Here is a 20,888-nt window from a genome sequence, read left to right as displayed (position 1 = left end):
CACCGTGTATACAATGGATTAGCAGCCTAGGGATGCATTGTTACACGTACAAATAGCTTATAAGGCATATGATTCCCTCACGTTTCAGATACCTCCATGGCTCAGTGGTAGATAGACTATGAGACCATGGATAGAGTGCCCATGTGGCGCGTGAGTAAAAAAAAAAAAACCTCTTTTGTAAATATTGGATTTTAAATGCACTCAAATGCACGCGGCCAAATGGCCTTAAATATGGATCCCGGTCTGGGACATGGTCGGATTCGGATCCAAGACCTCAAATATGGATTCCGAATATGAACTCGCTCTTGACATGCTCAAGCGGCCGGCTAGGGATGGAACTAGGGGTGTACACGAACCGAGCTAGCTCGATTAGCTCGCTCGACTCAACTCGAAAAAGCTCAATTCGAAGTTGAGTTCAAGCCGAGTCGAGCTGATTTTTTAAGCTCGAAAATGAGTTCGAGCCGAGTTCGAGCAAGCCCCAGCTCGACTCGACTCAGATCGAATCCAGCTTGAATCGAACTCAGATCGAATAGTTTGGTGACTCGGTTACTTTGCCATTGATGTTGCTCACTAACTGTTTGATAAAATGACTCAACCAAATGTGGTTAGTGGCAAGGAAGGTTTGGCCGGAAGGCATGAGGGTGAAGCTAAAGCTAATAAAAACGTAGGTGTCTTTGCAGGTCTGATGAGATAGAAGGGTGGAAAGGGATGGCATAGCTGTTGTAATATTGAAGTTATTTTTCGTGGATTTTTGTTGCGAGGAGATTGTTTGTGGTGAGGGTTGATCTGTGATTGTAGATAAAATAGTAGAATTCTTTTTTAGTTTTTATGTTACGTAGAAGGTGTTTGATAAAACACCTGTAAAACCATTGTCTCTGTTTTACAAACAATAGGATTGTGAAGTTGCAGTTAAGGTGTTTATAGAAATGCCTCAATGAAGAACTTGGCTTGATCTTGGCTCGAACTCGGCCCAAGTTGGCCCAAGCTGTTAACTGAACCGAGTTGAGTTGGCCAATCAGGCATGAGGACCGAGCCAAGTTCGAGCTGAGGTCAGCCGTGTTCGAGTCGAGCTGAGACCAGCTCGACTCGGTTCAACTCGATGTACACCCCCAAGATGGAACACCCGGAACCCGAACCCGACCAATTGAGAGCCACTCAGTTGAATATTGAAGTCCACCCGACCCGACCCGACTGATCATGGAATCGAGTGAGATTTTCGGGTCTTTGAACTTTTAACTATGGTTTTGATTGAATGCTCGGTGCGTGGTGGGACTAGTGGTTCCCCCAAAGTCCTGAAGTGCATCATCACCTCTCTCTTGCCCTTTCTCTTCTTTTTCTCTCTGGAGTAGTGTTCTCCCTCTCTCTCTCTTTCTCTCTCTCTCTCTCTCTCGCGATCATGAGTTTCCAAGATCTCGAAGCCAACTCCAAACCCTCCACCGATCGCCGCTCAAAACATGCCGGAAATGCCTCCGTCGCCGCCGGAATCTTCCAGATCACCACCGCCGTCAACGGATTCCGCCGCCTCGTCGATTCCATTGGCACCTCCAAAGACACTCCCGATCTCCGCCAGAAACTGTCAGTTCTCCTTCCCTCCCCCCATTTCCCGCCAAATTCCTCCGTTCGATCTCGTCCGTTGATTCCCAGACGATCCAACGATCGAGCTTCTTGCTGATTTCTTCTTCTTTCTGCAGTCATAATACAAGACAAGGGATCGGGCAGCTGGTGAAAGAGACATCAGCTCAGCTCAGAGCATTGAGCGAATCCGATCGAAATTCCGATGTCAATGTATGTATGCAGTGTGACAAATATCGCCGAGATTTTGGAAATATCGTGATAATATCTCTGGAAATACGTTAAACGATAGCATAGCTATATTAGCGTAAGATTTTCAAAATATTGGAAATTTTTTAAATATTGCATTTTTATCGCGATATTATTGTGAAAAACGTAAAAGATAGTAAGAAATTTGTAATTTTAAAATATTTAAATATATTTTTTCTTAATTTACAATGTATTTTTAAATAATTATTTTCAGGGACTTTCCCGATAATATCCTGAGAAAAACCTCAAAATCTGGAAAATCTCCCAGAAACTTCGGTGCCGAGAACAAGATTTGTCACTGTGCATGTATGTGATTTTCAGTTGGAACTATGGGATTTTTCTCCATTGTGACACATATCGCTGAGATTTTGAAAATCTCGCAATATTCTCGTGGAAAATTGGTCCAAGGATATTATCGCGATATTTTGAAAACCTTGCAGTGTTTAATTTCTTCCGATTTTATTGCGAAATTATTCCATTTTTAACGTAAAAACATTTAGAAGTTAAAATAATTCAATTTATTATATATTTATATTTTTAATTTTATTTATTAATTTGCAACAAATATTTTTTATATTTTATTTTGAGCGAGATTTTCCCATTAATATCGTGAGTAACCATCGACATATGAAAATTCTCCAAGAAGTAGATTCATCATTATGTTTCTCTTAAATGAGTAGTTATTTGATACTCTGGCAGAGTGTGATGGTTGATATGCAGGCACTTAGAAATTGTATATTTTGCATACATTAACTAAAATTAAGCCATCCAAGTTGGGAGACCCAGTGTAAATAGGTTATCATTTGAAAACCAGATTGATCGAATGATCCTAACCTTTGATTAGCAGATGCTTTTAAAAAAATAAAATAAAATAATTTAATTCTGTTTTCGGGCCATCGGATCATTTTTTTTGGCCATCCATTAAATGCCCATCAATTGGATAGTTTGGTAATCAAATCAGAATAATTCTTGGTTTGTAGTCTATCTACATTGTTGTTTGCAATTTGGACAGTTAATATTTGAGTTACTTTGTGCCACCTATACTTCTTAGTGCCTGTTTATCAACCTGCATTCTGCTAGATTATCAAAGATTTTCTCATTATAAATTGCTCACGGCGAATGTTTGTACCTGCAGGGTTCTTGATTCTGTGATCCAAACTGTTTATACAATTGGTCTCACTGTGAATGGCCCATGTACTAAAAATCTCCTAGGCTGGAATGTTCCTAGCTCTTTCATATGTGACCAAGAAAATAGGCAGTTGATAAAGAAACATAGCAACAGTTCACATTCAACCAGAGAAAAGTGCTGATATTTAGTATCTTTAAATCTTGAGGGTTTTTGGTTGATGGGCACCATCCACAGTGAGGCTTATCACATCAATGGGTTGGATCACTAGACCATGGGCCCTAACTTGTACCAACTGAAAATCCTGATGGGTCAGTACCAACATTTGTCTGATATGGTTATCTCTAAACCCTTTCTTAGAATGTAGAAGTGGGTAGTATAGAATTCCCAAGTCAGAGGTTTTGGTAATCCTGCATGATTGTATAGTCAACCCCATAAATGCTTCCAAATGTGCCAATTTGGAAAAGAGTGTGATATTTACAATGTCCCAAGATGAAAATGCCCTGGCTGGAGAATCAGGCTGGTCCGTCATCAGGTGGGGCACAAGTGTACACTGAATGTGGACTGTTACCCACCTTTTTCTAGCTTATCATTTGTTTTGTACATTGTGCTCCCTTGATGAGTGGACGGGCCTAATTCTTGGTCCAGTTAATCCACACGTCGGTGCACACCTAATTTGCGGATTAGATCTCACACGTGTGTGCCATGCTGGGTATGTGGAAGTGTGTATACAATCTGGGCTGTACATGCATCTAGGATTATCTAACCTCTTGTAAATCCAGGTCCAAAGGATCCTGCTTCGGGAAATAAAGTCCTTGACATAGCCTAAACTCACCTGGTTTGATATTCATAAATCAGGCAAGTTAACTATTTTTGGATAGAAAAGTAGAATTCTATAACCAAAATGGGAGGTGTGTATCCAGTCTGGGCTGTACATGCATCTAGGATTATCTAACCGCTTGTAAATCCAGGTCCAAAGGATCTTGCTTCGGGAAATAAAGTCCTTGACATAGCCTAAACTTGCCTGGTTTGATATTCATAAATCAGGCAAGTTAACTATTTGTGGATAGAAAAGTAGAATTCTATAACCAAAATGGGACAGCAGTGACCTGCTAACCATGACTGGGTGACTTAATCCGATGCTTTGGATGAAGTTACATTCCTTTCATTGCCCTTGAGGTTAAACCCTGGTGCATTTGCAAAGCCAGGCAGTTGTGGCATGCCACAAAATGCACATTTTGAGATTTGTAAACACTCCTGCCTGCAAAAAGCATACCTAAGATGAGAAGTCTTTGATAACTGGTCAGACCTATTTTCATTGGATTCATGATGCATTTGATACATTCTAAAGCTGTCCATGTCAAATCATTCATCTAAATAATCATTTGAATTTTCTTGGTTTAAGGTTGATTTATTACAATTTGTTTTCATTAAAAATACTCTTTTACTAGAGGTCATAGGTTGTTGATCTATGCAATTCTTGAATTGATTGGCAATGTTTCAAGTTCTGGTATGAAGTATTCTAAGCTCATTAATTCATTTTCAAGTTGGTCCAGTCTGCTCATTTTAGCTGGTCACCAAATACAATCTCCAAGTGCTGATATATATATTTTTTTGAAAGACAAGAAATTTATTAGAAGGGCGGCAAAAGCCAGCCGGAAGGACTACAAGAACAAAAAAAAAAAAAAAAAAAACTAAAAAAATGAAAAGAGAGAGAAAAGAAAAGAAAGAAGCAAATACAAATGCCACACCCTGAAGCCGTAAGATAGGATCAAAACACCCAATCCCTAAATAAAATGAGAACCTTAGAGAAAATGACAGTAGAGGATAGGCTATGATTCCTGAAAACGTGGATGTTTCTCTCTGCCCACACTGCCCAAAGAACAACTAGCAAGATAGAACACCATTTTCTCTTCCCAATCGCACCACCATCCTCCACATGCCACAAGCAAAGGAGCTGGTCAAGCAAGGAATGCATGGCCCAAGACACTCCCGCGAGACAGAGAACACTTCACCAGATGTTTGAAGTAAAGGGACAGTGGATGAGGGGATGGTCCACAATTTCTTCGCCCATGAGACATAGAAGACAAGCGTTCGGCAAGATCATCTCTTTCCTTTTCAAATTGTCTACTGTGAGGATTCTATTTCTTCCTGCTAGCTAACCGTAGGCCGTCACCTTAGGAGGAATGTCGTATGACCAAATCGCACCCATTTGACAACAGGAAGAATCGTTGACCGAGGAGGAGAGATGGTTGGAAAGAGACTTGACAAAGAAAGCTCCGAAGCTGTACAACTTTCACATAAGGCAATCTTGAAGCGAAGGATTAGGGAGGCATTCTTGCAAGCAATGTTTTAAATATCGTTATCGTTTAATGTATCTCACACTTTAGGATATGGCTACATATCGGTTATCGCATGGGATATATCGGTTGTATCGCATAAGGTATCACTGTTGTTGGGAAACACGGGAACATTGGGAAATTGGCGGAATTTTTCAATGAAACTTCAGGGATTGCTGAAAAAGACATCAATACACACTTAGAAATCAAAACATTACAAAAAAAAAAAAATCACATTCGGGGTTTCCTTTGCATGGGGTCCTAATATATGCGTTGTACAATTGAATTGATGCAGGTATATTCAAAGTCTATTCATATAATTTATAAACATAAGAAGACATGTATGGAAACACAAGCAATTTATTTAAAAACAAAAGAAGAATCATTAGATCAAATTACATACATGTTTGATTTTGTGTTTGGATACAAAGATTGCAACTGATTTGCGAGAAATTGAGAAATTTCAATTTTTTCCAATTTTCTGCAACTCGACCCATCTCTCTAAATCTCAAAATCAAAGCTCCCAATCCATGATTTTTCATGGAAAACATGAAGAATCATAGATTTGTAACCATTTGACACTAATTTAATGTGATTTACAACAAAAAATGGATCAGAAATTGAAAATGTTCACCAAATCTAATAGGTGGGATATATCGGCACTACCTATATGTTTCGTATCGCACATGTGGGATACAAGATATATCGTGGGATATATCGGCTGATATCTTTGATATTTAAAACACTACCTGCAAGAGAGAAAGGAGGAGAGTTAATTCCATAATCTCCTTTTCAGTAAAATTTATTTTGAAAGGAGGAATCCAAACTCCTCCGGAGCCATTATGAAAGAAGCAATATTTCACATGAATGTTCTGATTAGGGCAGATGGAAAAAAGGCCTGGAAAAGCGACATCCAAAGTGGACGGACCATGCTAGTGGTCTAGCCACAACCTGATTCTATTGCCATCACCAAGAGAGAAACGAACATTCTCAGAAACAATCGGAGTCAGTTTGGCAATATTTTTCCAAAGAGATGAAGACCTATACATAGAAGATCCTTTCATCCACCAACTAGAGGGAGAGGTGCCATATTAGTAGCAATAATTTGCCGCTATAGGCTGTTGGGCTCATTTCCAAATCTTCAAATCCATTTAGCCAGAAGTGCTCTATTGACAAGCTCAAGGTTTTTAATGTTTGCTCCCCCTTCGCTATAAGGAGTACAAACTTCCTTCCATTTAAGTAATGGAAACTTGAAGGATTCATTGCTCCCCTGTCGAGTCTCCTGTGCATACCATCAATTTTTGAAATAACAGATTTAAGGGAAAAAAGAAAAAAAGAAGAAGAAAGAAAGATGAGCATGTTCGAGAGGGAAGCCTTGATCAAGTTGATTCTGCCTTTAGAGACGGAACGTTTAACATCCAGGCAGAGAGCTTCCTCTCCATTCTTTCCAAAATGTTATCCCATAAGAAAATAAGGGACTTACCTATACACAAAGGGATGCCTAGACAGAGAGTGGGGAGGGACCCTACCTTACAACCCCACTTCTTGACCTCTACTTAGCATTCCACTAAGGACCTTTGTAACAAGCACAACAAGAAAAGGGGATAATGGATCCCCCTAACAAAGCCCTCTGGAAGCTCTAAAATAACCAAAGGGGGATCCATTGATAATGACCGAATATTTTGGAGAGGAAATACATATTCTCATCCAAGCTCTCCAAGAATGGTCGAATCCCAATCTTTAGAGCATATAATCCAAGAAAGACCAATCTACATGGTCATAAGCTTTCTGGAGATCTAGCTTACACAGAATACCTAATCTCTTCTCCCTAACACATGAGTTGAGGCGTTCGTTAGCAAAAAGAATGGAGTCAAGAATCCGTCTACCTTCTATGAAAGCAAATTGAAAAGGGGAGTCATCCTTAGAGATTACTTGTTTCAATCGCTGAGCCAAAATTTTGGAAAGGATTTTATAAGGACCACCTATGAGGTTGCTTGGGCAAAAGTCTCTAATGTTTTGCGCCCCTTCGACCTTAAGAATCAGGGCGAAGAAAGTGCTTCCTAGCTCTGAAGAGAGCCTCTTGTGTTCAAACAATTCAAGGACAAAAGCGAAGAGATCGACCTTAATAGTTTCCTAAAAGGCTTTAAAGAAAGTAATGGGAAAGCCATCAGGGACAGGGGCTTTATCACTTAATATATCCCAGATAGCATTCTTCATTTCTTCAATGTCCATAGATCTTTCAAGAAGCAAAGCTTCTTCATCCAAGATACATTGGAAAGACAGATCGTCAATCCTGGGACGAGAAACATTCTCAACAGTAAGTTATTGGGAATAGAACTGGATAATAGAGTTACAAATAACATCTTGATCAGTCACCGCTTCATTATCTATCTCAAGGGAGGCGATAAAATTAAATCGGGATCGGGTTGAAGCATAGTTATGGAAACATTTTGTGTTACGATCTCCCTCTTTAAGCCACAGAGCTCTAGATCATTGTCTCGATTTGATATCCTCCTCTTTCAGTCTCATGTAATAATTAGAGGAAAGCTGGAATCTAAGGGACCCCTATTCTTCCGAGAGGAGGTTAACATCCTCTTTGATGTCCAACTCCTGAATGGAATGGAGTAAGGAAGAAATTCTGCCTCTTTTAGCCCAAAGATGTCCTTATGTGAAGATTTAAGTTTAGATTTCAACATTTGGAGCTTTTTAAAGAGGATGAAACCATGACACTCTTCAATAACAAACGAGTTCCACCATTTAAAAACCAATTCCCTGAATCCTTCAAATTTGAGCCATGCCAATTTAGATCTGAATGGTTTTTTGCCCCCAATTCAATTCTTCAGTTTCCAAAAGAATGGGGTAATGGTCCAAAATTGGTTTGGGCAGACCTCTTTGATGGGCAAAGGAAAAGTGGTTGATCCAATCATGGGATAGGAGGAACCTATTTAGGAGAGACAAAAGTGGGGGATTTCTACCATTAGACCAAGTAAACTTAACTCCCCTCATCGGTAGGTCCGGCATCCCATGATTACCCAACCACCCACTTGGAGAATTTTTCTCATAGATGAACTAACTCTAGAGCCATTGGAACGCTCAAAGGAAAAGCAAATAACATTGTAGTCCTCGCCCACCTGCCAGGGGAGGTTCCACCTGTTAATCACAAAAGAAAGCTCAAGCTAAAAAGATGAGCGAGAGGGAGGTCTAGATGTGCTGTAAACACCAGAAAAGACCCATTGGAATCCAGAACTTTTTTCTCTAAATACCACATTAATAGAGAAAAGACCCAACCAACTATCTTCGATGGTTCAGCTAGAGTTATCCCACATAAGAAGGATACCTCCTGCCAAGCCAATCAAATCTAAGGCCAGCCAATCCGTACATTTACTACACCAAAGAGAGTTAACTATACTTCTATTCATCACGTGCAACCTAGTTAACTTTAGCTTTAGAGCGAATGCACATCTCTCGAACTTGGGATTGTTTTTTGGGACATCCCAGCCCCTTGACGTTCCAAGAAAGAACCTTCATTGGGGCACCTTTGCAGCCCCTCTCCCCTTTCTATTTTGACGAGGAATAGCTTCCAACAAACCAATCAGCGACTCCCAAGTTTTGCACTTCCCTATTGGGCAGAACAGGAATCTAGGGGCCTACAACAGGAAACCCTTCCACTGTCACTCGCAAGTCTCTTTCAACTACCAACTTGAAAAGTGTTATGTAGTCTTCATCTAAGTAGCCAAAGACTACGCCTAGTAATCTAACAACGTGAGCAACAACATCCTGAACCCATTTCTTTCTTTTAATTACCCCTACTAGGCCTTCCAACACTTCCCCCGAGATTGGGGGAGAGGAGGGCTCCTCCTGACTTGAAGGAGAGAAATTGGCAAAGGAGGACCTCAGAGTGGGGATATCTAGAGCATCGTCAAAAGCCTCCTGTGGTAGGACAGAGGTATCCTAATTCTGTCGGGGGATAATGTCTAAGACTGTGACTAGAGCGAGGGGGGCAACCACACTAGGAGGGGAGGGGGAAGGGGGGGTGCGTGATAATTAGACCCTCAAGAGTTGAGGAGAAAGGAGTGAAAGGGGAAGAGGGAGGAGTGGTGAAGACATCCTGAAAGAAAGGGCGGGTGGAGGGTGGTGCGTGATAATTAGACCCTCAAGAGTCGAGGAGGAAGGAGTGAAAGGGGAAGAGGGAGGAGTGTTGAAGACATCCTGAAAGAAGTGAGGAGCTTCACTCTCATCATCACGCGGTAGAGGAGAGAGGAGTCGAAGATGAGGGTTCAGGTGGGGCAGCGTCTGAGAAAACAAACTCTATGTCTGAACTTTCCGATTGAGCTGAATCATTCCCAATGTCTGAGGAGTTATCTTTCTCCTGGACTGGAGAAAGTTGAAGGTTGGTCAGCAGCCATTGAGACTCCGGGATGGAGCTCTGAAGGGTGGTGCATGATAATCAGACCCTCAAGAGTCGAGGAGGAAGGAGTGAAAGGGGAAGAGGGAGGAGTGGCGAAGACATCCTGAAAGAAGTGAGGAGCTTCACTCTCATCATCACGCGGCAGAGGAGAGAGGAGTCGGAGATGAGGGTTCAGGTGGGCCAGCGTCTGAGAAAATAAACTCTATGTATGAACTTTCTGATTGAGCTGAATCTTTCCAAATGTCTGAGGAGTTATCTTTCTCCTGGACTGGAGAAAGTTGAAGGTTGGTCAGCAGCCATTGAGACTCCAGGATGGAGCTCTGAAGGGGATCGCTCTGGGGAGAACTTGGATTGGCTTCTTGGGTTGAGGAGGGAGACTCCACTACAAAACCTGCATTACTGCCCAAACGATATTCATCTGAAGGAGATTTTGTCGGAAGAGCAACGTGGCATGAGGAAGGACACTCATCCCAGCTGGATGGTCGTGTTGCATCCTCTTGTCTAATGGACAAAGCAGAGGGTCAGGTTCGTCTGAGATCTTGGGGCCATCGAAAGAGGTGGCATTGGGATCTTGATACTTGTCTCGAGGGCCATCGTCAGAGCAAGCATTAAAACCTTGACACGCGTTGAAAGCAAAGGCCGATGGAGGAATCAGAGCAGCTGTCGAAGCTCCATATGGCAGATGAGACACATGCTCAAGGCTCGAGATAAGCAGAGAAGATCTTGCGTGATCTTGAACAGAGGGGTTTGCTGAAATCTCATGGCAAGATGATAATCCCAATGTCTAATGAAGTTTCAACGAGGAGCAGGAGAACTCGTTTGAGATGGTGAAGATATCGAGGCATATTGTCATTTGGAGAATATCGGGTGGCAAAGCCGAGGCCACATGTCAAGCTTCTAGATCGAAATGATCACATCTTTCCTCATATGATTGGGGCCTGGCTTTGCACGAGTGGAGCAACTGTGAGGTAGTCAGGTAGACTGCGATGCACATTCAATGGTGCACCTTCAGCAACAGTGGTCTTAGAACTCTGAAGTTGAGCAGAAGAAGCCATCCTTACTAGTCTGATGATCAGTTCCTCTCTTTGGATGTGGATTATAGCTGATTGCCCCACAAGAACCCTCGATGAGCTGGGAATCTCCAACGATCTGTTGATTCTAATCAGCATTCTGGTGAGAGTGAGATTCTCCCAATTCTCAGTTGCCTGGTGAATTTGCAGAACTTCACCTACACAGGAGCCCAATGAAAGAGAGAAATCTTTAAACCAGAATTCAAGAGGAATGCCAGAAAAATGAAACCAAACATTCTCTGTGATATTGCAAAGTAAATAGGCTGGGTTGATGGTAGCGCCATCTAATTTTTATGAAGTGATTTGTTTTTCATTGGTTCTTCCAAGTTGAGGTTGGAAATCAAGAGATGTTTCCAAGATGAGACTGTGTTTCTTCTTCTTCTTCTTCTTCTTCTTTGTTTTTTTTTTTTTTAAAATGACAACTGTCCTGAGGGTATTTGAAATGACCAATGTGTCCTTGTTGCACCTTACAGCCAAGTAAGAAAATAGAAGATGCTAAGCTTGCAAGGGATTTTCAAGCCATCTTGCAAGATTATAAAAAAGTGCAACAACTTGCTGTTGAACGAGAGTCGGCTTACGCACCTTCTGTTTCTCCATCTTCCTTGCCGATAAGGTATCTGATATGATAGAAATGTTCTCTATTGTGTGCATCTCTTTGATCTTTATGCTTTCCTTTCTATCGTTCCATGTCAATTGATGGTAGTACAAGCATCTGTTCATTACTTCCTCTCACTTATCCAAGCAGTGTGTTGCACTTGTGAAAACAGCTCTGGTGCTGATGAGCAGGTAAGTTTGGATGCAGATCCAGAGAGTCAAGGTCTCCTCAGGGAACAGAGGAGGTAAATATTTTATTCTCACAAGATTTTTTTATGTTACATTTTATGGTCTGATCATAGCCATCCTCCACTAGTGGGAATTTGTTTACTGACTGTGCCACCTCTACCACTGCGTGATACATTAGAAATGCTTGTCACACATAAAATTTTATAGAGACATGCTCCCGCATTCTCGGAGCACTACGAGTTATAGTGCTCCTAGTTGCATTGGGAAACTTAGTCCAGTCCATTGATCTTGGACTTGTCCAGTGCAATTTTATGGACTACAGTGAAAACACCACACTAATCTGACAAATTTGATCAATGACCTTATATGGACAGTCAAGATCATTTACAGGAAAATAGGTCTAAGCAACAATGTGATCCATCTGTTTGCTAGGGATCATGAGGGATTGCTTATGATTCTAAAGAAACTCTTTTGTTGGGCAATTGTAACCGCCCCATCTGGAAAAAAAGGATGCTATAGAAAATATGGCCACAAATGAAGTGGATCATTGATCAATATGTTTTTTGCAATGTTGTCCATCAAATGTGTTTTGAACTTGATGGACTGTTCAGATCAATTGATCGGACTGTCCAAGTGAACCGATGCAACTAGGACCCCTATAACCAGCGTTTTAAATAGCTACGCTATCTAGCTCATGAAAATAGCTTAAGTCGCATGTAGCCTACACTACATGATAATTTGCATATGCTATGCGCCACATAGACTACGCTAGATGCTACATAGCTCACATTCCAAGTTATTTTTTAGTACGACATTAAAATTAATTAATGTTTTCAATGATTTGTTACATTTTTATTTTCGATTAAAAAAAAAAAGTAGTTAATCTTTTCAATGGATTTAGTAAAAATAATATAACTAACAGTATTAAATTTAATTAATGTTTTCAGTGATTTATTACATTTTTCTATTTTCAATAAAAAAAAATAGTTACGTTTTTCTATTTTCAATAAAAAATCGTTTATCTTTTCAATAGATTTAGTAAAAGTAATATAAGTAACTGTATTTAATCAGTGTCATTGCTCTTTCTTTACTTTTATACATAATGATTACCCTTTCATATTACTTTAGGTTGCATTTGGTTGCACCAAATATCATAAAAGATTATTAAATTTCATTATTAATCAGTCTAATTTAGTGAATATGATGAAATTTGTGCAACCAAGCGCAACCTTAATTAAAAATCCAGAAGTAGCATGTAGCATACGCTACACAATATGTAGCTTACGCCTCACGCTTCAGAGGGGTGAACAACACGCTGTTCACTATTTAAAACACTGCCTATAACTTATAGAGCTTTGAGAGTACTGAAGCATTTCTCAATTTTATAATACTTGCAAGAAAGGTTTCTAGAAGAAAACTATCTGCACTTGGACTGAGCCCTTGCTGAGTCGGCAAATCACAATTAGCTAAGGGGCACATTTGTGCAGGCCATCTTGGCAGCAAAAGGTTTCATGTTCAAATTTATGGAATGGGTGAATATTTACCTTGAACCTAGGTCAAGACTGACATAGTGAGCAATTTTCATGCACCATGAGGAAACTAGCAATCTGATGGATGTCACTTGAGTGATACATGGGGGGGTGGGGGACACCATAGTTAAGGGGTTTGCAGACCTGTTTTTGGCATTGGGGTCTCTTTCCTTGCGTAGATTGTATGGTAGCTGTTCTTTTTCTTTTCGTCTTCTTCTAAAACGTTCATGATTTATAATAATAAAAAAGAAAATACAGCAGGTATTAGCTATCTCCATCTGCATGCCTGTGATTCTGCTGATGCGCTGTTCACGAATCCCATGATAGTCAGTAGCAAGGTTTGGAAACTCAGCAAGGGCCTGGCTCCAAATTGATTTGAAACTCACCCGAGCTTTTCAATCCATCTTGTTGAGTGCTAAATAGCATTTTCTAGGTGCTCAATTGAGGTTTACGGGGCTTAAAAGTACCAGTTAGACCTTTAGTCTGACTACTTGGTTGAGTCAATTTGACCTAGAGAGTTGATTTCATATATGATCCGGTATCTAGATAGTGGTCAATAGATACCTGGTTCCTTATCTGAAATGTTCTTTTGCAGTTGCTAGCATTGGTTGAAATTTTATCTCCACCATCTGTAGCCCACTGATGATGGACAATGCTATGTATGAACTATAACTACAATGGTGAATGTGACAGAGATAATTTCCTGAAGCAATGTGGTTGCCAGTGTGTTTTAGACGTTTGCACTTCATTTCTGTAAATTCTCTCTCCCATTGGTAGTCAAGCCTTGCAGATTGGTTCTTAACTCTGCTTACTAAACTATGTTAGGCTAGATGCTGAGCAACAAATCCAAACATTTTCAGTATCCACAAACAGGACATTTTGTACCCCCCTTGACTAATAAATGCACCTGCTCCTTGTACTTTTTGGTAATACAATAGCACAAAGTTGTTCCATTGTCCAATCATAAGTAGAAAATAAAGGGTCTGTTTGTCAGCAGGGTGATATTGATTCCCTTGATAAAACTGATGGGCAATTCATCGACCACTGAACTGAACTTGGAAGCTGAAAAATATTAGAAAGTTGTACCATTGCCTAATCATAAGTAGAAAATGAAGGATCTAGTTGTCTGTCAGGGTGGGTCTCAATATCAATTCCCTTGATTAAACTGATGAGCAATTGATCAACCACTACACTAAACTTGGAAGCTGGAAAAAAATGTCCTGGTTGGTCTTAGGGCCTGTTTGGTTGCCACTTAAAAAAATGAGTTCATTTCATTTTAGTTAATATCAAATATGTATTAAAGATCATAGGTTATATAAAGGGACTTTTACTGCAAAATTCCTGAGAAATTTGTTACTTAACAAATAATGGCTGGATGAAATGAAATGCTAGGAGATGCTTCTCAAGGGGTGAAATTACCAAAATGCCCTCGTTTATTTTCCTTTGAAAAGTAGTAAAGTTGAAAATTGTGAAGCCCACTTTGGTATATGAACCCACGATGGTGATCACATGAAACAAAAAATCGGCTGATCAAATCATTAGGTGGGATACACATGGATTTGGATGTTTTTGAGTGGTGTATATTATTTTTTTATGATCAGGCAATGGTCTAGCACCCACTTTATGATTGGATCAGCCAGATTTTTAGTTTCACAATGATCATGGTTGGGTGCATCTGTTGGATGGGTTGGATGTCAGAAAATTGCTACATGGGCCCCACAATTCTGGATATGCCACTTTTTAAATAATAGAAATAAACAATGGCATTAACATAATTTGTCCCCTCAAAAAGCACTGTCCAGGAACTTCTGTTTCTCCAGGCATTATTTGGTAAAATCCAAATTCCTGAGGAATTATTTGCCACAAAAATCCCTTACATAAATTGTTGGTTATATTTTTAATCACTACCAGAAAAGTTGTTGTAATAACTAATTGCGATTAAATAAAAGGAGCTGAACTCGTTTTAAGTGGCAACAAAACAGGCCTTTCAGTCTTCTTATAAGGAGCCTAGAAGGTTTCGTATTTATGACCCATTTTCTTAGTCAACGCAGGCAAGAGATACTATGGTTAGGAAATGAGGTTGCATTCAATGAAGCCATTATAGAGGAAAGAGAGCAAGGGATCAAAGACATACAAGATCAGATCGGAGAAGCGAATGAAATATTCAGGGACCTAGCTGTTTTGGTTCATGAGCAGGGTGTTGTGATAGGTAAGATGCCAAAGACTCGAGTTCAGAATGCTCGGTTGTACTACTTCTATTGTCTTCTCATGACTCTTTCTCAATGTTGATTTTTACCTTCTAACAGATGATATTGATTCAAATATCGAGGGCTCATATGTGACAACAATCCAAGCTAAAAGCCAACTCGCCAAGGCCTCCAAAAGTGTCAAGTCTAGTTCATCATGGGTAAGTCTCAATGTTCTGGTTACCCAAGTTTCAAGGTTTGAAATTTTGGTAGGGAGTTGACTAAGTGTGGTATGATTTGTGGGGTGTTGTGAAAATTTACCCATTTTTTTGGAAGAAAAAAAAAACAAGGAAAAGTGCAAATTAACGAATTTGGACTTATATCATACATGGCCCCATCCATGCACAGCATACAGGTTTTGACACTGGTAAGTGTGGTTTAGTAATCCAGATCATTGGTTTATTGTGTCCCACTGTGGACGACTATGCCTAAAAAATCTCCTTGATAGGACAATCTTAACCTTTCAATTTGTGGATTATGGGTGGATTAAGAAGAGAAACACAACAATTGTCTGCATTCATTGAAAAAAATGCCGATTAAAAAAGAAGAAGAAAAATTGAAGAACGTCCTAATGCCAACATTGTGTTCTTTCAATCTGGAGATTCTGGGGTATGCTCCAACCACAGTCGGACTCAACCAAGTACCTGGATCGTGGCTCACTCTAATATGTGATACAGGTATGGTTATGAGGTATGCTACTTCCTCCAATATGCATGGATCTGTCAATGGGCCGGGCAGGACCATCATGCTTTTGGGCCAATCTTGGAGTGAAATATTAGGTCCATGGGCTGTCCCCGGCCTAAAATTGAAATACTAGGCCTGTTTATTAATTGGCTAGGCTTGGGCAGTGTCTAAGACCCATAGACCCAGCCAGCCCATTTAGGATTTCAAGGACATTTTTGTCATGTATCATGCATGGTAGGGGCCATAGGGCACACTTAATGAACAGCCCTACCATGACCAAAAGTTGATTACAATCAAACACTATCTAATAATCTATTATGTAAGTTGATTACAGTCAACGAGATCCCTCAATTTGGAATGGAAAACATGGGATTTGCTGATCTAATTAAGACTGAAAAATGACAGACGGATGATCTGGATTTCCAAACCACAGGTTCCATTGTCATTATTCAAAACCCATGCATATCGTGCAAAGATTCCGCCATGTAACATTTATCTCCTCTTTTTAGCGACTAAAAAGGAGACGTACTTGTGATAGGAGAAAAAAAATAAAAATGCATCAAATCTACAAATAAGAAAAGAACAGGAAACAGCTGAGGGAGGGAGGGCGTATTTACTTTTCTTTTCATTCTAACCTTTGAAATTTGCTTTGATTCACCTTCTCTCTGCTGTGTTGCTGAACAGTGTTGGTGGGTGCTGATTATTTTCGTTTTGGTGTTAGTCATTGTGCTCGTTGTCCTCATCATATAGAGCTGCTGTTACTCCCCAATGAGTGCTGATGTTTTGTTGTGATTTATGGTTGTTGGTTTGTGTGAAAGCTGCAAAATTTTGGTTTGTATAGCTCTAACTTATTTCATATTATATCAGTTATTCAAGTGATGCATCCATTCATGGAGGATTTTCCCTGGTTTGCTAGTGTTCTTTTGTCATTGATTTTGCATGGAAGGCAGGGTGTGGTTTGTAGTGTGTTCTTAACTGATATCAGTTCTGCTGATGTATGGTCCTTGTTATTTTTCCATTTATTTTGTATCAGAAAAAGATGTATTGATCAACTAATATGGGAATTAGTGTGTGATATACTTCTTTTTGTTCATGGAGGTTCATTTTCATGATTCAGAATATCTGTATTGTGGATTCTATCAGCCTGCTAAGATACATAGTATGGGTCTATATACCTTTCCCATCTCCCAACACACACGCGCGCGCGCGCGCAGCTTGTATTGGGCCATATTGCCACCGATACCAGCCATACAGCCAATTTTTTTCCTTTTTGATTTTTGCTTCTTTTTTTTTTTTCCCCAGCCATGGAGGAATCTTAGAAAAGTAATTTTAGACCTGATCTAGGCCTATTTTGGGATCAAAATAAAATATTTTAGTGAAGTTCAACAAATCAAAATGGACTGGTCCTGATTTATCGATCAAGCTTGATTTGTGTTCAATTAGGGTCCATTTGGTTGACTTTTTGTAGGCCAGGTCGAATGAATGTTGTTTGATACACCATTTCATACATTTCCAAAACACAATTAAAAAAAAAAAAGAAAAAGAAAAAAAGAGTAGATAATCGAATTTCTCATTTTTTTCCCCCATTTTGTTGATAGTTTTACACCGCTTTTTTTTTTGTTTAAAATATTTTCGACTGACGTGGTTAAATTCAGTTTGATATGCCTCTACTGTATAAGTTTTTTGGCGGGGTCAATACGCCTCTGGTAGAGATGTTGAGGACCATGCGCATTTTCTAATGCCTGCAAATTGGCTGTTTGCCCAAATGGCCGCTGGGAAAGCTGCTTCTGAATTCTTACGGTTTTTTCTTTTCATTTCTTTTTTACACACTCTCACACACATACACACCACATGGGCACTCAATCCTATGATCTTAGTGTTGAAACAGTCTCTACCATAGAGCCATGGCACCGGACCCATATGAAATCCTACAGCGACAAACCTACAGATCATCTAATAACAGTTATACCTAAGAATATTATAATACTTTCTTTTATACACTTGGTTTTCTAAATGTTAAAAGTATCCTTCTATTAAACTTAGATTATTGCTGGTTAATTTATTTATTTTTTAAATAATTGTTGGTTAATTTTATTTTTTTTAACTAAGTACTTAATGTAGAATTTACATTTTCGAACCATTTTAATCAATAATTTAAGTAATTACCACTATAGTACCTTCCATTAGTGGAATTGTAGTAGGCCGTTCAGGTGATGAGGTTCGGGGATTGGGGCAATGTGTTTTATATAAAATCCACCCCCACCACTAGGTGTGTCACCTGATGTTAGGCGCAGGGACAAAAATCAGTCCATCTGTGATTCCAGTGGACCACATGATTGGAAACAGTGTAAAGGACCACTGTCAGCCTTCAGACTGTTTCTCTTGGTGGGGCCCACTTGAATCATGGATGGGCATATTTTTGAGCTCCAGGCTAAATTGTGACATGTAATTGTTAAGAGTGGATTTCATATAATCATCACCTGAATCCTGAATCATATATTAACCTTAATTTTTTGGCCCTGGTCCTAATGTGGGGTTACATGTCTAATGGTTGGAGTGGATCTCACATACGCATCACGCTGGCTCTCCCAAAAAACAAGGGCAGCCCACCCTTGATTTTTAAAGGGGCCCACAGTGATGTGTGTGTTTCATTGACAGTGACAGCCACATAAAATTGGGGCCCACAATTACGGTCCAGATCCATGTTTGAATAATTTTATGGACATGGACAAATCATTGTGTTGGCGATTGATCTGATGGCTGGGATCGTGAAACCATAAGCGGGTCCAATAAGATTGACGGTCAGATCCAACACCAAATGGTTGTCATAAATGATTTAGACGTCCATTTTGCTGGCAGTAAGATGGCTAGGATCATCATATCGAAGTGATTCTCCGAAATGAACGGTTAGCTATAGATGGGGCTTATGACATGGACAATCCAAATTACGAACAAACCTTTTTGTTAATCATAAACGAATTGAACCGTCCATTTTTCTTACATTGATTAGTGATTAGCATCATTAGATCAATGGTTTGGAGCCACCCTTGGATGATCACATTCATGATTAGACCTTATCTATCATAAATGATCCGGACCATCCATTTTGTTGGCGATTGACCAAATAGACAGGATCATCAAAGTAAAGCTGAGTCAAGAGGAAGCATAGACGGTATGATCAATGATTGGTCCTTTTTGTAGAATGAAATGGACCATTCATTTTATTGACTATTGATCAATGGTAAGGATATACATATTGGGTACCGAACGTGGAAATTCCCTGTTCGTACTGACTGGGAACTCGATAAAAGACTTTTGGTAGATTCAACATTTTTCATTGAACGGTAGATTAAGTGTCCACCTGTAGACTATTTTTTATAATCAAATCAGTATAATTTTTCGCATGTGGTCCACATAAATTTAACTAACAATTTGAATGCTTTAATTTCAGTTATTTATATACCAATAGGTAGCCCTAGGCCAGATCCTTACTCTTGCTCGGGTGGTAGACTCTCAGGAGTTTCAACACCCAGTTAAGGGTTCGAGTATCCATAGGTGGTGAAATTCCACTAGCGTGAGTGTGTGTGCGTGTGTTAAAAAAAAAAAAAGGTAAAAAAGAAAAGAAAAGGTAGACCTGGGCTAGATGGTTTCACAGTTAACGTGGGCCTGTATGGGTACCTAGACCGACAGGTACCCCATGGGCTCGACCTGATTTAAATGGGTCTGGGTCTAGTTTTAAGACACGTTAAGTAATTGGGTCGGGTTCAGATCGATCGAAGCTTTTAGGACCCATTTAAATTCGGGGCCAGTTGGGTTTAGATCAGGTCCATCAACTAGGACCTAGTTAAAATCAGGCTAGGTTCGTTTTATTTGAATAGCGTGTGTGTATAATGGTACTATGAAGCTGACCTCATGGGAGGTCTAGCTGTGTGGGCCCCATTGTGGACTGTGTTGGGCATCCAACCCATCAATCAGATGGCCCCTTCCATGTTGGGCCACGGGCCTAAAAATGAGGTCCATATATGCCTTACGTGGGCCACGCTACATACAACAGATGAGATTGGATACTCACCCATTGAAACCATCATGATTGTTTATATGTTTATAGGGCCTACTAAGATATGGTTCAGAAATCTAGCCCATCCATTGTGTGTGTCCCACTTGGATGAGGGCTCAAACCAATATGCCCCTAAGAAGTTTATAATTGTCAATCACCACTATTAACAGTGGTGTGGTCCACTTGAGATTTGGATCTACTTCATTTTTGGGACCATATTCTAAATTGATATGAAAAAAACTAATGGACGTCCGGATATACAACACGTAGATGATGGTGGGCCTCACTATCGTTGAAACACCCACTACGGTGTGACCCGGGCTGCACACAAGTGGCGCAACACCCACTTAGACACCACTGGGTTTGTCCAGCGACACAACACCCAAGCCCTTATTGGAAACGGATTGGCTAGTCCCCCTGCCACTAGCCCTGTGGCTGATGGTCGGTGCTCCGTGGGACCCACCATGATGTATGTGTTTCATCCATTCCGTTCATCCATTTTTAAAGATAATTTTAGGGCTAATCCCAAAAAATGAGAGGGATATAAATATCATGTGGACCACACCACAGGAAAACAATAGTGATTGGATATCCACCATTAAAATTATCCTAAGGCCCACTGTACTGTTTATTTGACATCCAATCTGTTGATTAGGTCATATAGACCTAGATGAGAGGAAAACGAAAAGATCATCTTCATTCAATCTGTTCATTCATCACTTTTTCCTGTAATGTGGTCCACTTGAGAGTTTGATATACCTCATTTTTTGTCTCATATCATAAAATGATCTAGAAAAATAGCTGGACGGAATGGATGAAACACAT

At 40.0% G+C, this 20,888-nt stretch overlaps 1 protein-coding gene across 2 annotated transcripts; it reads left to right on the top strand.

Annotated features, from left to right (window-relative positions):
• Positions 1 to 1,296: 1,296 nt before the first annotated feature.
• LOC131246529 (syntaxin-22-like) lies at positions 1,297 to 17,109 on the top strand. Of its 2 annotated transcripts, none has more exons than XM_058246745.1 (7): positions 1,297 to 1,575; positions 1,692 to 1,785; positions 11,238 to 11,377; positions 11,532 to 11,603; positions 15,128 to 15,285; positions 15,383 to 15,483; positions 16,691 to 17,109. In XM_058246745.1, exons 1-7 carry the CDS (start codon positions 1,397 to 1,399, stop codon positions 16,754 to 16,756), a joined length of 810 nt encoding a protein of 269 aa, XP_058102728.1. In that variant the 5' UTR covers positions 1,297 to 1,396; the 3' UTR covers positions 16,757 to 17,109. The 2 variants fall into 2 exon arrangements, with proteins under 2 accessions (XP_058102728.1, XP_058102727.1); XM_058246744.1 differs by having other exon boundaries at positions 15,119 to 15,285.
• Positions 17,110 to 20,888: the final 3,779 nt, after the last annotated feature.

This window comes from Magnolia sinica, chromosome 5 (genome assembly GCF_029962835.1).
Source record: "Magnolia sinica isolate HGM2019 chromosome 5, MsV1, whole genome shotgun sequence".
NCBI classification, from domain to species: domain Eukaryota; kingdom Viridiplantae; phylum Streptophyta; class Magnoliopsida; order Magnoliales; family Magnoliaceae; genus Magnolia; species Magnolia sinica.
This window is presented reverse-complemented; position numbering and strand designations above follow the sequence as displayed.